Consider the following 20,291-nt stretch of genomic DNA (forward strand, 5'->3'; position numbering starts at 1 on the left):
AGAAGTACACCTTTTGCTGTTCATTAACGGGAAAGGGATATTCATTTGTGCCAAAAGTTACATCGATAGCGTGTGTTGTACGTTCATCAACATCGCACGAAACATCATTTAGCGTGACTCGACTTTCAATAACAATGATTGAATATTCGTGAACATTCATTCGCATCAACGGAGAAACAATAACGCACTTGGACATTCCATTCGATTGGAACGGACATTCTTTTGCGCCCAATGAAAATTCAATTGCACGTTTGGACAATCAGTAGCGTTTAATGACAATCAGTTATACGAAATAGAAAATTCACTAGTGCTATTAACATAAACAAGGACAATCAACAAGCCTTTTCAGACAATCATGTTCATCAAGGTGACATTCATGAATGTGGTTTGACAATCATTTGTTCGATTCAAACAAACATTATAAGAAAAGAACATATCATTAAAAGTTTTATTTCGATTTTTGAAGTGACATTTATACCTGAAATTGATCTCTATTAACACAGCGAGGTATATAGGTTTGCATAAAACGAAACCATTGCCCACATTTCGCTCCCGTGACTGTTCCTTCGTTGTAGCCTCCGATGTTGAGAAATGGGCTGTAGGGCGGTAACCTTTTAGCTCAGTGTTTGGGCCGGTATCTAGTTGGTTATGGTGCGCTGGTGCACCGTCGTAAATAAAAATGACGTTTTCGTCGGGGTAAAGATTCAGTCGTTTTTTTGAGAAGTCGTTGAATCTTTGTGCATTCACCCCCCGATGATAGAAAAGTGGAAGATAAGACCGTTAGTGGGTGAAATAGCCAAAGTGACTGTGATATTTCTTCCAATTTGACCACATACTTGGCGGAACGCTCTCTCTCCCCTTTTCTAGCTCTTCCCTGTGTTCGAGGGGTTTCTTGGCGGCATTTCTCATACAAACGTTTTCTGTTTTTCAATAGCGAACGAGTGAGTATATATTTTTTGCTTTTATAAACCCTCCACAAAAAGCGTTGTTTGTTTGTCTTGTTTTTTGTTAAAAATTATTTATAGTTCTATATTTCTCTTAATTTTAGGAGCCCACTGTTTGAAGAAAAGAGAAGAATAGTAACTCTAATGAAATTCTATTTTTCCTTGTTTTTTGGTTTAAATCGGATAAATGGTTGTCAAACCACATTGATGAATGTCACATTGATGAACATGATTGTCTGAAAAGGCTTATTGATTGTCTTTGTTTATGTTAATAACATAATGAATTTTCTATTTTTTATAACTGATTGTCAATAAACGCTACTGATTGTCCAAACGTGTAATTGAATTTTCGATTGCATGCAAAAGAATGTTCATTCCATCCGAATGAATGCCCAATTGCGTTATTGATTGTCCCTTGATGCTATGGAATGTTCGCGCATATTCAATCATTGTTATTGAAAGTCGAGTAACGCTAAGGATGTTTCGTGCGATGTTGATGAACGTACAATGCACGTTAACGATACAACGTTTTGCACAAATGAATGCCCCTTTCCGGTTATTGAACAGCAAAAGGTGTAATGTTTTATTGTAAGTTATCAATTATGTTTCAAGTAACCGGGATAAGAATTGATTACAACAATAAGCGTGCCGTGCTGGATGCAAATAACTTCAAATATAATTCGCAAAATAGTTAATGTTAGCAGTAACCAGGAAGCTAGCCTATGTAAGCTTATTGCCGTGGTTACACTAGGACGCCAACTGAGGTTTAGTCTCTGTTAACTGAATCCTGATTGGTCCTGGTTGACTTACGATGTTTCAAGTCTACACGCACAATAGGATACCTTGATTGCGTTTCCAAAGATAACTAACCACTAGCAGCAATAGGAAGAGTCTATAGAATTCGGGGGTTTCTATTGAAACGGCATTAAAAACATATTTATCTTGATTGTTCCTGGTATACTTTACCGCGTGATAATAGCGAGGAATAGCATGAGGATCTTTTGTTGATATATCCAGTTCTTGTGATTAGTAACATAGAGCAACACGATAATCTCGACCAATGGTGATATGAATACATCTCACGTGTTACTGACATTGTATGTCACTGGAGGTATGTACTAAATTTGCGTGATGAAGTGACTAGTGACTATAAATCTTTGATAATATTTACCTCAAGTGTACGTGGTAATTTCAGCTAACGCGCTGGTATGTGATTACAAGGATCTGCGGGACTATCTTACGCGCTAGTGGTATTTCTAGAGCCCACCCTTTGATCACACAGATCCGCGATATGAGCATCCTTCGCACTTATAGTGACTCTACTGCCTACCCTTTGATAACATGGATCCGCGATATGAGCATCTTATGCGCTAGTGACTCTACTGCCTACCCGCTGATAACATGAATCCGCGATATGAGCATTTCACGCGCTAATAACTCTACTGCCTACCCTTTGATCACATGGATCCGCGATATGAGCATCTTATGCGCTAGAGACTCTACTGCCTACCCGCTGATAACATGGATCTGTGGTTTTAGCTCTGTTCAACTCCTAGTACACACTCCCTCTTATGTCTGTGTCTACTCCCCTCCCGTCCCTACCACAAGACCTGGCCGCAATGCGTGTCCCAGGATGCAGTGGGGCATACTGCGCATTCTCGCTGTGTTGTGTCGTCGCCTGTAAAGATTGGTGCACTTCATGTGGTAAACCTCGTATTCTTGTGTTCTCATAACCTGGCTCGCCTTGAGCACCTGTGTCGTTCCTTGCTCTCCTCGCGGGTGGATTCTGTCTACTCATTCTAGTGCTATCGACGCAATCGTACAGGCGATTGCCTGGCACATGCCGATCATGTAATACATGTCTATTCATAGCTTCATACTGCGTGACATTGCCCCCTTGCGTTACATCCTCGTATTGCGTGACATTGCTCCCTTGCGTTACATCTTCGTATTGCGTGACGTTTCTACGGTTGGTTGATCGTGCTGGTGTATTGTTCACTGGTTCGTATTGTGAAATGGGGTCAGGGGTGGGTCCCCTATTTTCCAATGGGGCGACCTCATAGTCTACCATCTCTGGGATTACATGTTGGTCTGGGTTGACGTTTTCTTGCATCGCCACATTCTTAAGAACAAGCATACATTATGTTTAAAGTGTTTTCACATTTAAAAAGCTCACTACTCGGACATAACTCAGTATGTTTTTTTAGGAAAAGTTTTACCTGGAATCCAGAGTAGCTTGGGTTATCAGCTTCAGATCTGTGGGAGAAAGGTACTGGAATTCAACAAGAATATAAAGCGCTGTTATTTAACGAAGTTTTTATACCTTTCTCTCTTTGCTGTTAGACCTGTAAAAGAAAAAGCAGCATCTTTAAAGTCATCTTTAAGTTATTGTAACAGAAGTTTAACATATCTAACCGACTTACCTGCCCTCTTCAGCACCGCGATGTAGACAATCAGACAAATGATGACCAAGAACAAGATGACGACCAGCACAGCGAGACCAACAATGGTTGAATTCTGATCATTTACCTCGACAGCTGGATCAAAAGAAAGAACGTCGAAGTTACGACTTCACCAGAACATGTATCTGTACCTATTATCACACCTATAGGAGGGATCACTAGCATATGCACCTGTAAGGGTGGTACTGATGATCACATGACTAGCACACGTACCTGTGGGGATGGTACTGATGATCACATGACTAGCACACGTACCTGTGGGGATGGTCCTGATGGTCACGTGACTAGCACACGTACCTGTGGGAGTGGTACTGATGGTCATGTGACTAGCACACGTACCTGTGAGGGTGGTCCTGATGGTCACGTGACTAGCACACGTACCTGTGGGGGTGGTCCTGATGTAGACCGTGTCACGCCTCGTGTCTCCCCGCAACGACACAGTGACCTCCACCTCGTACAGAGTGTCAGGTTCAAGATCATCCAACACGCACGACAGCGAGGCTGAATTACTGACACCTGATGACGTCACCCAGTCACGTGACGCTCCAGCTAGAGGTCTAGCGCGCATCGTACACTGCGCATTACGAGTTGCGTTTGACCACGTGACTTTGAGGCTGCTGGATGCCGGCATGACGTCACTTAGCTGTGGTAAGGACTCCGCTATGGAAGATAAAATTATTTGTCATCTGAGGACGTTTTATTTGGTGATTATGATGATGTTTAGATGTGGGATAGTACTATGCTGTGACGTGTCAAGTTTCAACCTCTATTGAACCTGATAAAACCTTTTAGACTAGCTAAATGCCATAATTATTGTAACAATAATCGTTTTTCTCTTACGTAGTTGTATTTTGACGCTTGCTGGCTCTATTGCAAACCCGTATCTCGGCGCATTTTTTACGAGTGCATGTTTGAGTAGTACAAAGGGATCCGCGATGTTTGCCGTCAGAACCAGAGATACATATACAAGTACACTCCCTGACCTGAAAGATATTAGAATAACCAAGAAGTGTAGGATTTACAATTTGTGTCATGGATTAGTCGCTGTTGTTGATTCTTACCCGTAACTCAAGAAGATTTCTTTCAGACACGTGGTATCAATGCTCTCCCTGACCTTTAAGGGAGAATAGCGTCATGGATTATTTGAAGCTTATAACATTACACTGCAAAAGAGGACACAGCCGCCCGCCAACAACACCCCCCCCCAAACAAGATGTTAAAAAACATAAGAAATTGACCATTAAGGGCGTGGCTGTACCAACGCCCCTTATATCCAAATCATAAGAAAATTAACTATACCTCCTTCCCAAATAATCCAAGACCTGCAAGGACCTTGTATGCGCGCGAATGTTTCTCAACTGTAATGATGAAAATTATTTACCAATTTTTCAATGTTGCTTTTCACTTGTTTGCTTGGAGGGTACTGAACATTTGTTATCCTAAAACTTCCATTACTGGTTTGCTCAGAGCCTGCTGGAACTGCAACGAAAAATATTGTTTTCACGAATATTGATAATATATGTTACAATAAATATACGATGTTTAGGGTACTTGTTCTCCCCCCCCCCCCCACCCTTTACCCCCCCCCCCCCTCACTGCCCCTTCTTACCGACGGTTAATTTCTGCTGAGATCCAGGAAAACCTTCGGCGTTGCATACCACCTCTATTTTGTCTAGACTTGCCAATTTCACTTCGTAGGTGACTTTAGTTTCTGTTGTACTGGTAATTTTTGATTGTAACCTTTTGCCGTCATTCATGCAAACGATGTCTGGAGGAGGGGTCTTGTTTGTTTCTATGGTGATACTGACAGCCGGTGACGTTATACATTTGAGGGAATACCTCTCCATGTTGGCATCTAGGTATTAAAAGAAAGGGAGTGAGATGCATCATGCAGAAAGAGAGGAGCTCTACATACAGTGAACGAACTGACACGGTCTATTTACGACTTCTTGATCTGTTGTCTTCACTAATTGTCGCTTTCAGGTTTATATGTGTTTTGTGTACTATTTCAATGCAAAACAAAAAAAATTATCTTTAAAGGCGTTAGTAAGAAGGAGGGACCAGGGGCCCCTTCTAGCAGCATGGAAATGGCGTCTTATGGCCATTTTGACCCCTTTAAAAAAGCACTAATATATCTGAAAGCAAGTTATGGTTGACATGCAAATGGAAATAAGAATCTACAATTAATATAATACTAACATGTAACCGTAATATTGACTCTTTCGCTTTGCTTGGTGTTGCAGGCACTTTCCGCGAGGCAGCTGTAAGAACCGGTATCATTCAACGACCCGCTAAATATAAGACTTCTATTGCTGCTAAACCATTCGCTGTTCTTGTACCAAGTGATGCTGACAGGTCTAACCACATTAGTTGTACACTCCAAGGTAAAGGGGACTCCTCTTTTTACCATTGGAGCTGAAATATTGACGAACTCTATTTTTTCTAAAAAGGTAAAATAAGTTTATAAATTAATAAGTATGTTTTAGCATTAGTAAATACTAGATATAGCAAACAATAGTCGATACATTTTCAATAAACACTCAAAAATAAGCCTTGGATTCCGTACCTTGCATATCAATACTGAATGTGTTCTTCTGACCAATTCCTGCTGTGTTATTCGGCACACAAGTGTATTCATGCGTTCCTAAAGTGTTTAACGTCAAGTTGAATACCCCATTTGACTTCTCTATCAAAAGGGTCTTGTTGACGAAAAGCGAGTAGTGGATGTCATCTGGTTCACCCCTCGCTGTGCAGTTAAAATAAACGCTGGTCCCCAGACAGTAAGAGCTTTCCAGACGTGTTAGGCTTGTTTTCTCTGGTTTATCTGAAACAGGCAAAAAACAAACCTCGGGTTTTGAACATAATAATATTAGGCTATTTCCCTTAACTATAGCCTTTTAATTGCACCCCCTGTGAAACGCCTCTCCACTCCCCCCAAACACAACCATCCCGTCCTTATGAATAAATAAGGTAAAGAAAAGTTATAAATAAGGTAAAAATAAATAAAGTAAATGTACTGGCAACAAACAAGGAAGAGGGCATAAAGACCATGACAAAATCAAATCCTAACCTTTGACAAACTATTTTTGGTTAATAAATTGAATCAAGAATGCTGCTTGATATGTGTCTTTCGCAACTCACAGATAACAGTGATACTCGTTGTTCTTGTATAAGCTGGACACTCGTTGCCGTTGTTCACGGTGCATGTGTAGGTCCCCTCATCTCTTCTTGTGATAGGACTGAACCTGTAGCTCCCAGTGTTGGTCAGCACAGAGCCGTTTGGGTGGAAAATCGCAACTCTTAACGGCGTTGTACCAGATCCAATGCATCGCATTGTTACATCGGATCCTTCGACTTCGATTTGTGGCGAGGTAAAGCTTGTTATTCGTGGCGGATCTGAGGTAAACAAAAAGTTGTTTCCGCAAAAAGAAAGACATGCTTTGCATGTATGCGAAGATTATTTTGGTACATTCTATTGATGACAGCGTACAGTGTCAGTGTTGCTTTTATTTGGGGTATAGATAAAGCTATTTTGTTGCAAAGGTAGCATCCTCTAACGTTTCACTCGCGAGAAAAATAACCCCTGGGGAACAGAAAGGAACGAACTTGACAAAAAAATCGAGGCCTATGGTAAGCTGTGATTGGTCGACCTCCAGAGGTCGCCCAATCACAGGCGCGCTTCCCCAACAATGCACCAAATATTTACATAGTTGGTCTGTGTTGGCTAGAGATCAAATATGGCTTCAAGCGTGAATAACTTCTTATATATTCGAAGGGCTCATTCCCGACATCATTTCAGCGTTAAAAAACACGTTTAGAGCGTCTTCTTTTAAGCCAGAACAGCTTTTGGTCCTAAAGGGGTTTTACAAACGACAGGATGTTTTTGCTCGACTACCTACAGGGTTTGGAAAGAGTTTGATATTTCCACAGGCAGCCCAAGGCTACTGTCAGTGGTTTATAAATAATGTATGGGAAATTTATTTGTTAACGAAAAAAAATACTTTATCGTGACAAATACAACTTTAGACAATGTAATATTGTGTTTGAGTCTTCTTTATTTCAATAATTTTGCCGATCGAATGTCAGTAGAGCGAGTTTGAAGCCCGCCACGAATTGTGTTTCTTACTATGTATAAAAATAGGAAAGGCTGTGGACTCCATCAGCTAACGGCCACTACACAACTACTTCGAGGCCCGATAAAACTCGCAAAAGTCGACGAGCCGCCAATCCAGCGCTAAAACACTTAGAAAACATACCTTAGCTTTTAATTGAACCGAGTCTCATGTCACCGATTTGCGAATTTCACTATATTTTTTCCTTTTTTTACCGCCGACTGTCGAATTCACCATCTGTGCCAACAGATCCTGTGCGCTTTCTGACCGAGGGGCTCTAAGAACGAGGCACTGCTCGGAAATTCAAACTTCGAGGAGTCGTCGGTGCGACAACGGCCGACATTCTAGTCAAGGGAATAGTGAGGATCGTGCTCGGTGGTAGTCCCGAGTCATTCGGCATTGAAGCGGTGAATTCTTTTACTTGGCACCAAAGTTTAAGCTTAGTGAATCCTTGGCTTGGAAAATGTGCAAATAAAGTCCGTAAAACCATCTTTTGTGATACATTTCTTCCAGTAATCGAGGAGAGTTGTTCTCGAAGCAAATGCGATCCGAATAGCTTGTCCATTTTTTTGTTATTATCTGAGACTGTTTCCCCGCAAACGCGGCGAATAATTCCCGATTACCTTACATTTCCGACTAGAGAAGGCTAACCAATTTTTCATTCGTAAATTACGAAAGATCGAGCTGGAGAAACGGCAAAATATATCTAAACGCTTAAGATTCCCCACAGTGATTTGCCTCCAAAAAAGACATGTTTAATCCCCAAGGGACCCAGGCGTCATGACGGCTTTTTTGCGAAGTTCGTTCCTTACTGTTCCCCAGGGGTTATTTTTCTCGCGAGTGAAACGTTAGAGGAAAAACCCCTGGGTTTCCGAGGATGCAAAGGTAGAAACGATCACATATTATAAAGATTCACGATAGAAAATACCTTTGACAGCGAAGAAGCCGCTCTTGTTTTCTCCATCTCCCGCCTCGTTACTGGGAACACACTTGAAGATACTCAAGCCAGAAGCGTTAAGACTAATGACAAATTTTCCGTTCATATTTGAGGCAAGCGCCGTATCATTGCGATACAGAGTGTAGTTGATGTTGTTTGGGTTAGCCAATGCTGAGCAATTTAACGAGACAACATCCCTGACACAGCCGATATGCTCATTTGGTATTAATTCGGTGTTTTCTGGTTTATCTACAAAGCAATATTAACGTAATGAGGCAAAACCTTCAATTTGATGAAGAGTACAGGAATGCGAAAAGAAAAAGACAAAAGATGACACTTTTCCTTTAGCCTGTTATCTAAAGGACATTATGTGGATCAAGTTTATCCTCAAAACAAATTTTTGAAAACACGTTCTCAATCCACAACGTTTTTTTTAATACTAGTTATGCCACGAGTACGGAATTTCTGGCCCACGAACAGCCATGAGCACGGAATTTCTGGCCCACTAGTCATGCCATGAGCACGGAATTTCTAGCCCACTAGTCATGCCATGAGCACGGAATTTCTAGCCCACTAGTCATGCCATGAGCACGGAATTTCTAGCCCACTAGTCATGCCATGAGCACGGAATTTCTAGCCCACATAGACCAGAAACTCCGTGCTCGTGGCATGACTATAGTGGGCCAGAAATTCTGTGCTCTTGGCATGACGAGTGGGCCAGAAATTCTGTGGTCGTTGGCCCGCGGTGGTCCTAGTGGCACAGAGAAATGCGACCATATACAGTAACCGCAGAATTTCTAAACCCACGCAGCATTCTTACCTAATTGTTAAATGATAACTATTTTATACATTTTTTGTCGGAATGATATTCATTCAAGAGGAAATGCAGTAATTTCTATATTAAAATGACACTATAAAAAGATTTTACTGAACGTGCGGTCGAATTGTTTTGTTTTTTCATAAAAACAAAGACCCCTGAAGACGATATTGTGTTCCTTTTGCCTTAGTCATGCAAGAAGACAAACGTTGTAGCTAGAAATAGGAAATATAATGGCAGGTAGCATGGTGATTCGATACCCTTTGCTAAATTTAGTGTAAAAAGAAGTTAAAACATAAAATTAAAAATCATGCAGTTGAAATCAATAGATTTGTTGATTGCTTGTTTTTTGTCGTTCTCCAACAGAAACCAGGCTATATATTTGTATTTATTGCACTTCGAGCTTCTTTTTAATAGTTTCAACAGGACGGCTGTCTTTGGTTCCAAGAATTTCTAGATTCCGGCGGAGTCTTGAGGTTTTTTCAAAGATTAAGTCGCATATTTAGCGGAAAATGCTAAATGAGAATAATTCAAAATATTTAAGAATGTGTTTATAGCCTTTGATTGCACCCATCCTGTGTAACGCCTCTCCATCCCCCTCCCCCCCACACCCCATCCCGTCCTTATGAATAAATAAGGTAAAGAAAAGTTATAAATAAGGTAAAAATAAATAAAGTAAATGTACTGGCAACAAACAAGGAAGAGGGCATAAAGACCATGACAAAATCAAATCCTAACCTTTGACAAACTATTTTTGGTTAATAAATGGAATCAAGAATGCTGCTTGATATGTGTTTTTTGCAACTCACAGATAACAGTGATACTCGTTGTTCTTGTATCAGCCGGACACTCGTTGCCGTTGTTCACGGTGCATGTGTAGGTCCCCCCATCTTTTCTTGTGATAGGACTGAACGTGTAGATCCCAGTGTTGGTAAGCACAGAGCCGTTTGGGTGGAAAATCGCAACTCTTAACGGCGCTGTACCAGATGCGATGCATCGCATTGTTACATCGGATCCTTTGACTTCGATTTTTGGCGACGTAAAGCTTGTTATTCGTGGCGGATCTGAGGTAAAAAAAAATCAAAAAGTTGTTTCCGCAAAAAGAAAGACATGTTTTGCATGTCAGTGTTGCTTTTATTTGGGGTATAGATAAAGCTATTTTGTTGCAAAGGTAGCATCCTCTAACGTTTCACTCGCGAGAAAAATAACCCCTGGGAAACAGTAAGGAACGAACTTGACAAAAAAAATTAGGCCTATGGTGAGCTGTGATTGGTTGACCTCCCGAGGTCGCCCAATCACAGGCGCGCTCCCCCAACAATGCACCAAATATTTACATAGTTGATCTGTGTTGGCTAGAGATCAAATATGGCTTCAATCGTGAATAACTTCTTATATATTCAAAGGGCTAATTCCCGACATCATTTCAGCGATAAAAAAAAACACGTTTAGAGCGTCTTCTTTGAAGCCAGAACAGCTTTTGGTCCTAAAGGGGTTTTACAAACGACAGGATGTTTTTGCTCGGCTACCTACAGGGTTTGGAAAAAGTTTGATATTCCCACAGGCAGCCCAAGGCTACTGTCAGTGGTTTATAAATAATGTATGGGGGAATTTATTTGTTAGCGAAAAAAATACTTTATCGTGAAACATACAACTTTAGACAATGTAATATTATGTTTGAGTCTTCTTTATTTCAATTTAGCCGATCGAATGTCAGTAGAGCGAGTTTGAAGCCCGCCACGAATTGTGTTTCTTACTATGTATAAAAATATGAAAGGCTGTGGACTCCATCAGCTAACGGCTACCACACAACTACTTCGAGGCCCGATAAAACTCGCAAAAGTTGACGAGCCGCCAATCCAGCGCCAAAACACTTTGAAAACATACCTTAGCTTTCAATTGAACCGAGTCTCATGTCACCGATTTGCGAATTTCACTATATTTTTTCCTTTTTTTACCGCCGACTGTCGAATTCACCATCTGTGCCAACAGATCCTGTGCGCTTTCTGACCGAGGGGCTCTAGGAACGAGGCACTGCTCGGAAATTCAAACTTCGAGGAGTCGTCGGTGCGATAACGGCCGACATTCTAGTCAAGGGAATAGTGAGGATCGTGCTCGGTGGTAGTCCCGAGTCATTCGGCATTGAAGCGGTGAATTCTTTTACTTGGCACCAAAGTTTAAGCTTAGTGGATCCTTGGCTTGGAAAATGTGCAATTAAAGTCCGTAAAACCATCTTTTGTGATACATTTCTTCCAGTAATCGAGGAGAGTTGTTCTCCAAGCAAGTGCGATCCGAATAGCTTGTGCATTTTTTTTTTATTATCTGAGACTGTTTCCCCGCAAACGCGGCAATAATTCCCGATTACCTTACATTTCCGACTAGAGAAGGATAACCAATTTTTCTTTCGTAAATTACGAAAGATCGGGCTGGCGAAACGGCGAAATATATCTAAACGCGTAAGATTCCCCACAGTGATTTGTCTCCAAAAAAGACACGATAAAGTATTTTTTTTCGCTAACACATAAAGTCCCCCATACATTATTTATAAACCACTGACAGTAGCCTTGGGCTGCCTGTGGAAATATCAAACTCTTTCCAAACCCTGTATGTAGTCGAGCAAAAACATCCTGTCGTTTGTAAAACCCCTTTAGGACCAAAAGCTGTTCTGGCTTCAAAGAAGACGCTCTAAACGTGTTTTTTTACCGCTGAAATGATGTCGGGAATTAGCCCTTCGAATATATAAGAAGTTATTCACGCTTGAAGCCATATTTGATCTCTAGCCAACACAGACTAACTATGTAAATATTTGGTTCATTGTTGGGGAAGCGAGCCTGTGATTGGGCGACCTCGGGAGGTCGACCAATCACAGCTCACCATAGGCCTAGATTTTTTTGCCAAGTTCGTTCCTTACTGTTCCCCAGGAATTATTTTTCTCGCGAGTGAAACGTTAGAGGAAAATACCCCTGGGTTTTCTAGGATGCAAAGGTAGAAACGATCACATATTATAAAGATTCACGATAGAAAATACCTTTGACAGCGAAGAAGCCGATCTTGTTTTCTCCATCTCCCGCCTCGTTACTGGGAACACACTTGAAGATACTCAAGCCAGAAGCGTTAAGACTAATGACAAATGTTCCGTTCATATTTGAGGCAAGAGCCGTATCATTGCGATACAGAGTGTAGTTGATGTTGTTTGGGTTAGCCAAGGCTGAGCAATTTAACGAGACAACATCCCTGACACAGCCGATATGCTCATTTGGTATTAATTTGGTGTTTTCTGGTTTATCTACAAAGCAATATTAACGTGATGAGGCAAAACCTTCAATCTGATGAAGAGTACAGGAATGCGAAAAGAAAAAGACAAAAGATGACACTTTTCCTTTAGGAAGTTAAGGACCTATAAAACGCTCTTCACAAACCCAACAACAAGGTGATTAGTTTACAAGGAGACAAATGTGTTAGCACATACGAATCTAGTAACAGTTTTAGGTAAAATAAAATGTGTCAAAAAAGAGCAAAAGAGAAGATCCAATGGAATGCCTTGTGTTGTTTATTACAACATTAGCGTGCATTATTGATACCATATTGTGTTAGTTCTTACTCTTATAATGGGAACACCTTAGTAGTTAAACATACTTTGTAACAAACCGATAAGTGGACTAAGAGAAGAATGAGATACAAAAGAATAATGGCCTCGAACAAACCCTTGCAATGCACAAATGATAGTTGAAACAGTAAAACATTTTACATGAAATATACATATAACAGTCTTTAACAATCTGTACATGAAAGTATGATTTAATTATCCAAACTCACAGTTAACAGTGATACTCGTTGTGTTTGTGTCATTTGAACACTCGTTGCCGTTGTTCACGGTGCATGTGTAGGTCCCTCCATCTCTTCTCGTGATAGGACTGAACGTGTAGATCCCAGTGTTGGTCAGCACAGAGCCGTTTGGGTGGAAAATCGCAACTCTTAACGGCGCTGTACCAGATGCGATGCATCGCATTGTTACATCGGATCCTTCGACTTCGATTTTTGGCGAGGTAAAGCTTGTTATTCGTGGTGGATCTGAGGTAAACAAAAATCAAAAAGTTGTTTCCGCAAAAAGAAAGACACGTTTTGCATGCATGCGAGGATTATTCTGGTACATTCTATTGATGACAGCGTACAGTGTCAGTGTTGCTTTTATTTGGGGTATAGATAAAGCTATTTTGTTGCAAAGGTAGCATCCTCTAACGTTTCACTCGCGAGAAAAATAACCCCTGGGGAACAGTAAGGAACGAACTTGGTAAAGAAATCTAGGCCTATGGTGAGCTGTGATTGGTCGACCTCCCGAGGTCGCCCAATCACAGGCGCGCTCCCCCAACAATGCACCAAATATTTACATAGTTGCTCTGTGTTGGCTAGAGATCAAATATGGCTTCAAGCGTGAATAACTTTTTATATATTCGAAGGGCTAATTTCCGACATCATTTCAGCGGTAAAAAAACACGTTTAGAGCGTCTTCATTGAAGCCAGAACAGCTTTTGGTCCTAAAGGGGTTTTACAAACGACAGGATGTTTTTGCTCGACTACCTACAGGGTTTGGAAAGAGTTTGATATTTCCACAGGCAGCCCAAGGCTACTGTCAGTGGTTTATAAATAATGTATGGGGGAATTTATTTGTTAGCGAAAAAAAATACTTTATCGTGAAAAATACAACTTTAGACAATGTAATATTGTGTTTGAGTCTTCTTTATTTCAATTTAGCCGATCGAATGTCAGTAGAGCGAGTTTGAAGCCCGCCACGAATTGTGTTTCTTACTATGTATAAAAATATGAAAGGCTGTGGACTCCATCAGCTAACGGCCACCACACAACTACTTCGAGGCCCGATAAAACTCGCAAAAGTCGACGGGCCGCCAATCCAGCGCCAAAACATTTTGAAAACATACCTTAGCTTTCAATTGAACCGAGTCTCATGTCACCGATTTGCGAATTTCACTATATTTTTTCTACTTTTTACCGCCTACTGTCAAATTCACCATCTGTGCCAACAGATCCTGTGCGCTTTCTGACCGAGGGGCTCTAGGAACGAGGCACTGCTCGGAAATTCAAACTTCGAGGAGTCGTCGGTGCGACAACGGCCGACATTCTAGTCAAGGGAATAGCGAGGATCGTGCTCGGTGGTAGTCCCGAGTCATTCGGCATTGAAGCGGTGAATTCTTTTACTTGGCACCAAAGTTTAAGCTTAGTGGATCCTTGGCTTGGAAAATGTGCAAATAAAGTCCGTAAAACCATCTTTTGTGATACATTTCTTCCAGTAATCGAGGAGAGTTGTTCTCGAAGCAAATGCGATCCGAATAGCTTGTCCATTTTTTTTTTTTTTTATCTGAGACTGTTTCCCCGCAAACGCGGCCAATAATTCCCGATTACCTTACATTTCCGACAAGAGAAGGCTAACCAATTTTTCTTTCGTAAATTACGAAAGATCGAGCTGGCGAAACGGCAAAATATATCTAAACGCGTAAGATTCCCCACAGTGAATGCCTCCAAAAAAGACATGTTTAATCCCCAAGGGACCCAAGGCGCCGTGACGGCTTTTTTGCCAAGTTCGTTTCTTACTGTTCCACAGGGGTTATTTTTCTCGCGACTGAAACGTTAGATTAAAAACCCCTGGGTTTCCGAGGATGCAAAGGTAGAAACGATCACATATTATAAAGATTCACGATAGAAAATACCTTTGACAGCGAAGAAGCCGATCTTGTTTTCTCCATCTCCCACCTCGTTACTGGGAACACACTTGAAGATACTCAAGCCAGAAGTGTTAAGACTAATGACAAATTTTCCGTTCATATTTGATGCAAGCGCCGTATCATTGCGATACAGAGTGTAATTGATGTTGTTTGGGTTAGCCAACGCTGAGCAATTTAACGAGACAACATCCCTGACACAGCCGATATGCTCATTTGGTATTAATTTGGTGTTTTCTGGTTTATCTACAAAGCAATATTAACGTGATGAGGCAAAACCTTCAATCTGATGAAGAGTACAGGAATGCGAAAAGAAAAAGACAAAAGATGACACTTTTCCTATAGCCTGTTATCTAAAGGACATTATGTGGATCAAGTTTATCCTCAAAACAAATTTTTGATAAAACACGTTCTCAATCCACAACTTTTTTTTTAATTTTAAAAATTGTATTGTCTTGTGAATAATGTATTACTGATCAACATAGGGAGAACTTCCGTGTACCAATAAATGTAATAGCATTATACTTACATCTCACAGCGAGTGTCGCATCCATGGTGTGATTCCGTCCACATCCGTCAGTAGCCACGCACGTGTATACCCCTGACATGTCGCGGTGCACCATAGGAATGGTGTAGGACGGTCCGTGTGCTACGATGTGCCCCTGAGGGCTGATCCATGTGAAGGTTGGTTGAGGAGTACCATCAGCTGAACACGTCAGGTTCACTTGGTCACGCTCGGTCACGGTAGGACTTGATGGGGTTATAATAACGCTGCTTGGTGGAACTATAAAACAGTGCATAAAAATAATATATTCCCATTGTCGAAGCAAATTGGATTCAACAGATCGGAACCATAGCCAAATTGCTTATTATTATTTTATTTTCACTGACCACTGCCCCCTTTTCACCCTTTGCAAAAGAGCTCCAATCAGTAAATCACAAGAGATTAAACACGAGGTTCCGCTATAAAAGGGAAAGCTCCTGCCACCCCCGGGCTCAAGAACAATCAGTTATCAATCAGCCGTCAATCAGTCAACATACCAGGACAATTAATCTGAGCGCTATATTCGAATTTCATATTCTAAAACAAAATAAATATCATTTCTAGAGTTGTCTATCTAAAAATGTTTTTATCTATCGTAAAATACTGCTATACCAAGCTGTGTGCGCTTTAAAATACGAGCATTTTCATCAGAGCGCGAGAATAACTTATGCAGGTGCGCTAGATTATGGATAGCGCAAAATTTAAAATTTTGCACCGAAAACGTAAGTGGACAGCAAATAACTAATTCATCAACCTCTTAACACAGCTGTCTTGTTACCTGTGCAAAAATAGTTTTATTCAAGCCGACTTAGACTCATATATAAGCAATATTTTACAGGAGACTAATAATTTGTGACCGCTAGCGTGGCAGTGTTCTGATTATAATTGCAAATTTGATCTCGGGGATGGGAGGAGCTTTCCCTTTTATAGCGGAACCTCGTGTTTAAGTTATAAAACACCACAGTTTTGTTGAACTACTTGCGTGACGCAAGCAAATTCGATACACTGTAAATTAGCATACTTGGTCTACTTGAAAAACATATATGTATGAAGTATGGAAGGACAATTCATGGTTTTGCAATGTCTTTTGAGTAGCTAGTGTTTACGACAATTACTTTAAATGATGGGACAAAGTAAATTGTTATACAGGCAATCAGCACATCAGCAACTCTCCAAAGGAGCGAATCCTTTTTTTTCTTTTTTGTCTCTGTTCTCACACGAATATAAAATACCGCGGCCATCCGTAACGTTGGCAGAGGCATTCATGTAAGGGATTGCATGACGAGCTTTTTAAAGGCTTTTTTTGTAATCTAGTTGCTCATAGTCATAGCCAAATTTGTTACATTTAAAAATGCTTTTGCTTCATGCTAGTATACCCCTGTTACTTGTAACATCGATCTGAGTCAATGCACTTATCTTACCCTGCACTTTGAGTAGAGTGTCTGATGGAGGCTGCCCAACGAGGTAGTTCTTTGAGTTTACATTACATCGTATTTCGTAGGTGCCGAATTCATCCTCGCTGTTGTTAACCTTTAGCGTAAACATTACATAATATACAGGAGATAAACCCGAGTAGGATAACCACATTACTCGATCACTGAACGCTGAGCCCTTTCCTGTAACTGTAGAATACATCTCGACCACTGAACCACCCACTATAGGCTTTCTTTGCGAGACACTCACAGCTCCAACTTCTTCCCCCGAGTTCAGAGTCACTCTCCATGTTATTGTGGCATTCTCACCATCGTTGAAGCAGACGGACGTGTTGTACTGCCACTGCCAATTAGCAGATGACGCATCTGTTGAATAGGTGGACATATTACATTAATGAAGATCTATCCAAATAGATAGTATAAAGAAGCCAATGGACTGTTGGGTTTCCTTTGATATGTGTTGTATGTACTGCCATGTACCGCTGTAATCGCTGACGATATGAAGAAAGACCATCGACACGTAATCCTAATAATTATATTTCTGACAGATGGCAAGCCTATTTGCGATTGGGGTTTAATTTACCTGTTGAAGCTATAAACAGGCAAACCAAGGCACAAGCAAGGAATGCAATTGAACCCATCTTTCTAAACCCTCTGAGGCTTAACAGGCAGTAAATACTGTAGACTTGCTCCAAGTCGACACCAGAGTCAGTAAGCGAAGCGAGATTAAATCAGCGATCGACTGGCTCCTAACCTAATTTTTTTAACGACTTTGAGAAAGTCTATAAATGCTGCAGCATAATTTTTGGCATAATTCCGACCCTTTGGAGGAGGGGTTGCTTGAATGCCCACTTAAGTTGTTTAGGCTAAATTGAGCCATCCAAACGAGGGCATAGAAGATACAAGACAAGTGTGCGGGAGCGCTTTTGCAGATGGTGGTAAAGGGTATTTTCGTGAAACGAGATTTGGCCAATTTAGTCCAGTCAATATGTGGTTTCAGGTGGAACTTATTGCAATAGAATTTCTCTCAACGGATTTTGAACAAGTGATACAACCTAGTTAACATACTAAAAGTCCCCCAAAATCCGTTTGGTGGAACATCCTGAAATTTGCGACAACAACACAGATTTATGTTTTTAGAACGATATTTCGGCAGGTCAAATACCTGCCTTCTTCAGGTTATAAATGAGTTACAATGGAATGTTATGTTAGGTCAGCACTCGTTCACACGGTTCAGAAAGACGGTCATTAGACTGAAGTAATTAGCATATTTACATTAGAGTCAAGTCTCTCACGGTCGCACGCTCGTACGAAGGTGAAGTGAGAGGAGATCGGCTGCTTTCTCATGTTTTTCTTGTTTATTTGGCATTTATAACTGATATCTACGGCTGTGTTCCACCAAAGCAGCAAAAACTTGAACAAAACAACCCCAAAGCATACTGAAAAAAACTGAATTTTTCAATTTACTTATGTCCTTTTGAGTGTTGAGAAGTTCGCGAAGCTTGTGAACTCAAACTTCTTCACACGGCTCAAAGGGTCGGTCCCTCGCGTACAAATAAATATTTGTAGAAAAAAAAAAGGAATAAACGATAATTCCTCTGGTGTCCATGTGAGTATTGTGATCTATACTGACCTTTTCAGTTGACGATCTTTCACACGCTCCAAAAGTTTACCGGAAGTTTTTTTACCGGAAGTGACATAGATTAAACTGACAGTATACACTTATATGGAATATAAGATTTTTCGCGGGCTTTTTCGAACGAGATGGAACCTGGAAAAATGGAAAACGGTGGTTGATGGATGTCTGTATCTTCAATTGAAAAGGGCAAGGCAAAAATCGAGGCATACGAGACTACTACAACTAGTAGATTTTGCAGTGGTCGCAATGATCCTTCGGACGAACTGGTAACTTGCTTATCCCGGGGATAGGAATTTTTCAGTAGAGAAATATCAAACTTGTGTCTTTTTACCTGAGTAATTAATCTAAATGTGGCCATTTTAAAGCCATCTTCTGGTTTTTTAAGTTTATGGGTACCTTTCTATATGAATAACAGGGGGGGCGTGGTATTTGCATAAAGCATTTTATTTTTCTTATGGGAGGACAGGGTTCATTATCACCCTGGAGTTTTATCATCTGATACCCAAAAAGCTATCAGTCTAGAAATAAATATTTTATCATCCCTTGTACTATTTCAGAAGTGCAGGGGAGAGCGGTAAAAACTCAAGAAGGAAATACATTTTTTGCAGGGGTTCAAGCTAACTCCTTCAGGAAATTCAGTCAACTTCTCTTGCTATATTTGGTCACCCGGTGGGTGACGGTGAAGACATAATTATAAAGTACTTTTCAATTGTGTTTCCTGAGTTGGCCTTTGACCCAATCCCCCCATCCATATTTTTTTGAATGACCATTTTTTTTTTTCAATTGTGTAATTTGTTTTTCCTGAGTTGGCCTTTGACCCAATCCCCCCTCCTACATGATTATCTCCTCTTTTTTACTTTACAAGGTCCCTTAGGTACATTAGCTTGATCCTTGTTGATTAAACTGTAGATCCCTTCAAGAAGGCTCACAAAGTTCCCCGGAAGTGGTTTGCCAATGGGCTAGAGCTCAGACAATGCATGCCTTCAACCATATTTACCACCATCTTATAACATCGTGCATCTATGAAGGGCGGAGATTGGCCTGCCACCTTACTGACTCATACAATTGCACCAAGTCAGGTCATACGCTGTATGCTACTAGTAAAATGCGCCAAGTCAGGTCATACGCTGTATGCTACTAGTAAAATGCGCCAAGTCAGGTCATACGCTGTATGCTATTGGTAAAATGCACCAAGTCAGGTCATACGCTGTGTGCTACTAGTAAAATGTACCTAGTACTACCTGCCTCATTGACGAGTTGTCAGCGTCTAAACTGGCTCACCCACTATAGTTGCTATCACTGTGGTGAGGGGGTGCTCGCATACCACCCATCAACATTAAAAACAAAAGCTGTAAGGGCACTGCCAGTATGTAGGGCGGTTCTGTTAGTCAACTCAACTTCAGTTCTGGCCAAGGTGAACTATGACTGTTACCTCCACGCTGGTGTTCGCTGGAAACATAAATGCTATTAATACTGTTTATTAATAGCGTACAGCTAAAATCAGTCAATTACTTACATCTGTTCCACAAAATTATTGTTGAAATTGGATTCTCATACACCCAAAATACAATTGACCTTGAACATAATATATTAAAACTTGTTTTTGACAATTCATCTTTGTATAGAACTCATCTTTGTATCACTATTAAAAAGTATCAGACTACAATAAGT

General features: G+C 40.8%; 1 protein-coding gene and 1 long non-coding RNA gene across 2 annotated transcripts in view; both read right to left on the reverse strand.

The window, feature by feature from the left end:
* Positions 1–17,516, reverse strand: part of LOC5501179 (hemicentin-1) — a 68,706-nt gene extending 51,190 nt beyond the window's left edge. The window contains exons 1-13 of the mRNA XM_048733109.1: positions 16,970–17,516; positions 15,534–15,788; positions 14,993–15,250; positions 13,086–13,340; positions 8,447–8,704; positions 6,548–6,802; positions 5,973–6,230; positions 5,606–5,848; positions 5,016–5,261; positions 4,788–4,885; positions 4,468–4,520; positions 4,247–4,389; positions 3,788–4,066 (exon numbers count right to left, since the gene is read on the reverse strand). Of these exons, the coding sequence (XP_048589066.1) occupies positions 3,788–4,066; positions 4,247–4,389; positions 4,468–4,520; positions 4,788–4,885; positions 5,016–5,261; positions 5,606–5,848; positions 5,973–6,230; positions 6,548–6,802; positions 8,447–8,704; positions 13,086–13,340; positions 14,993–15,250; positions 15,534–15,788; positions 16,970–17,366 (2,998 nt within the window). The 5' untranslated portion in view covers positions 17,367–17,516. The remainder of the gene's footprint in view (positions 1–3,787; positions 4,067–4,246; positions 4,390–4,467; positions 4,521–4,787; positions 4,886–5,015; positions 5,262–5,605; positions 5,849–5,972; positions 6,231–6,547; positions 6,803–8,446; positions 8,705–13,085; positions 13,341–14,992; positions 15,251–15,533; positions 15,789–16,969) is intronic.
* A 1,032-nt stretch (positions 17,517–18,548) lies between these two features.
* Positions 18,549–20,089, reverse strand: LOC125572534. Its single transcript, XR_007313883.1, has 2 exons — positions 19,862–20,089; positions 18,549–18,752 (listed from the first exon to the last, which is right to left on the reverse strand). It is a non-coding gene; the product is annotated as an uncharacterized LOC125572534 (long non-coding RNA).
* Between the last annotated feature and the right edge of the window lie 202 nt (positions 20,090–20,291).

This window comes from Nematostella vectensis, chromosome 9, assembly GCF_932526225.1.
Source record: "Nematostella vectensis chromosome 9, jaNemVect1.1, whole genome shotgun sequence".
NCBI lineage: Eukaryota > Metazoa > Cnidaria > Anthozoa > Actiniaria > Edwardsiidae > Nematostella > Nematostella vectensis.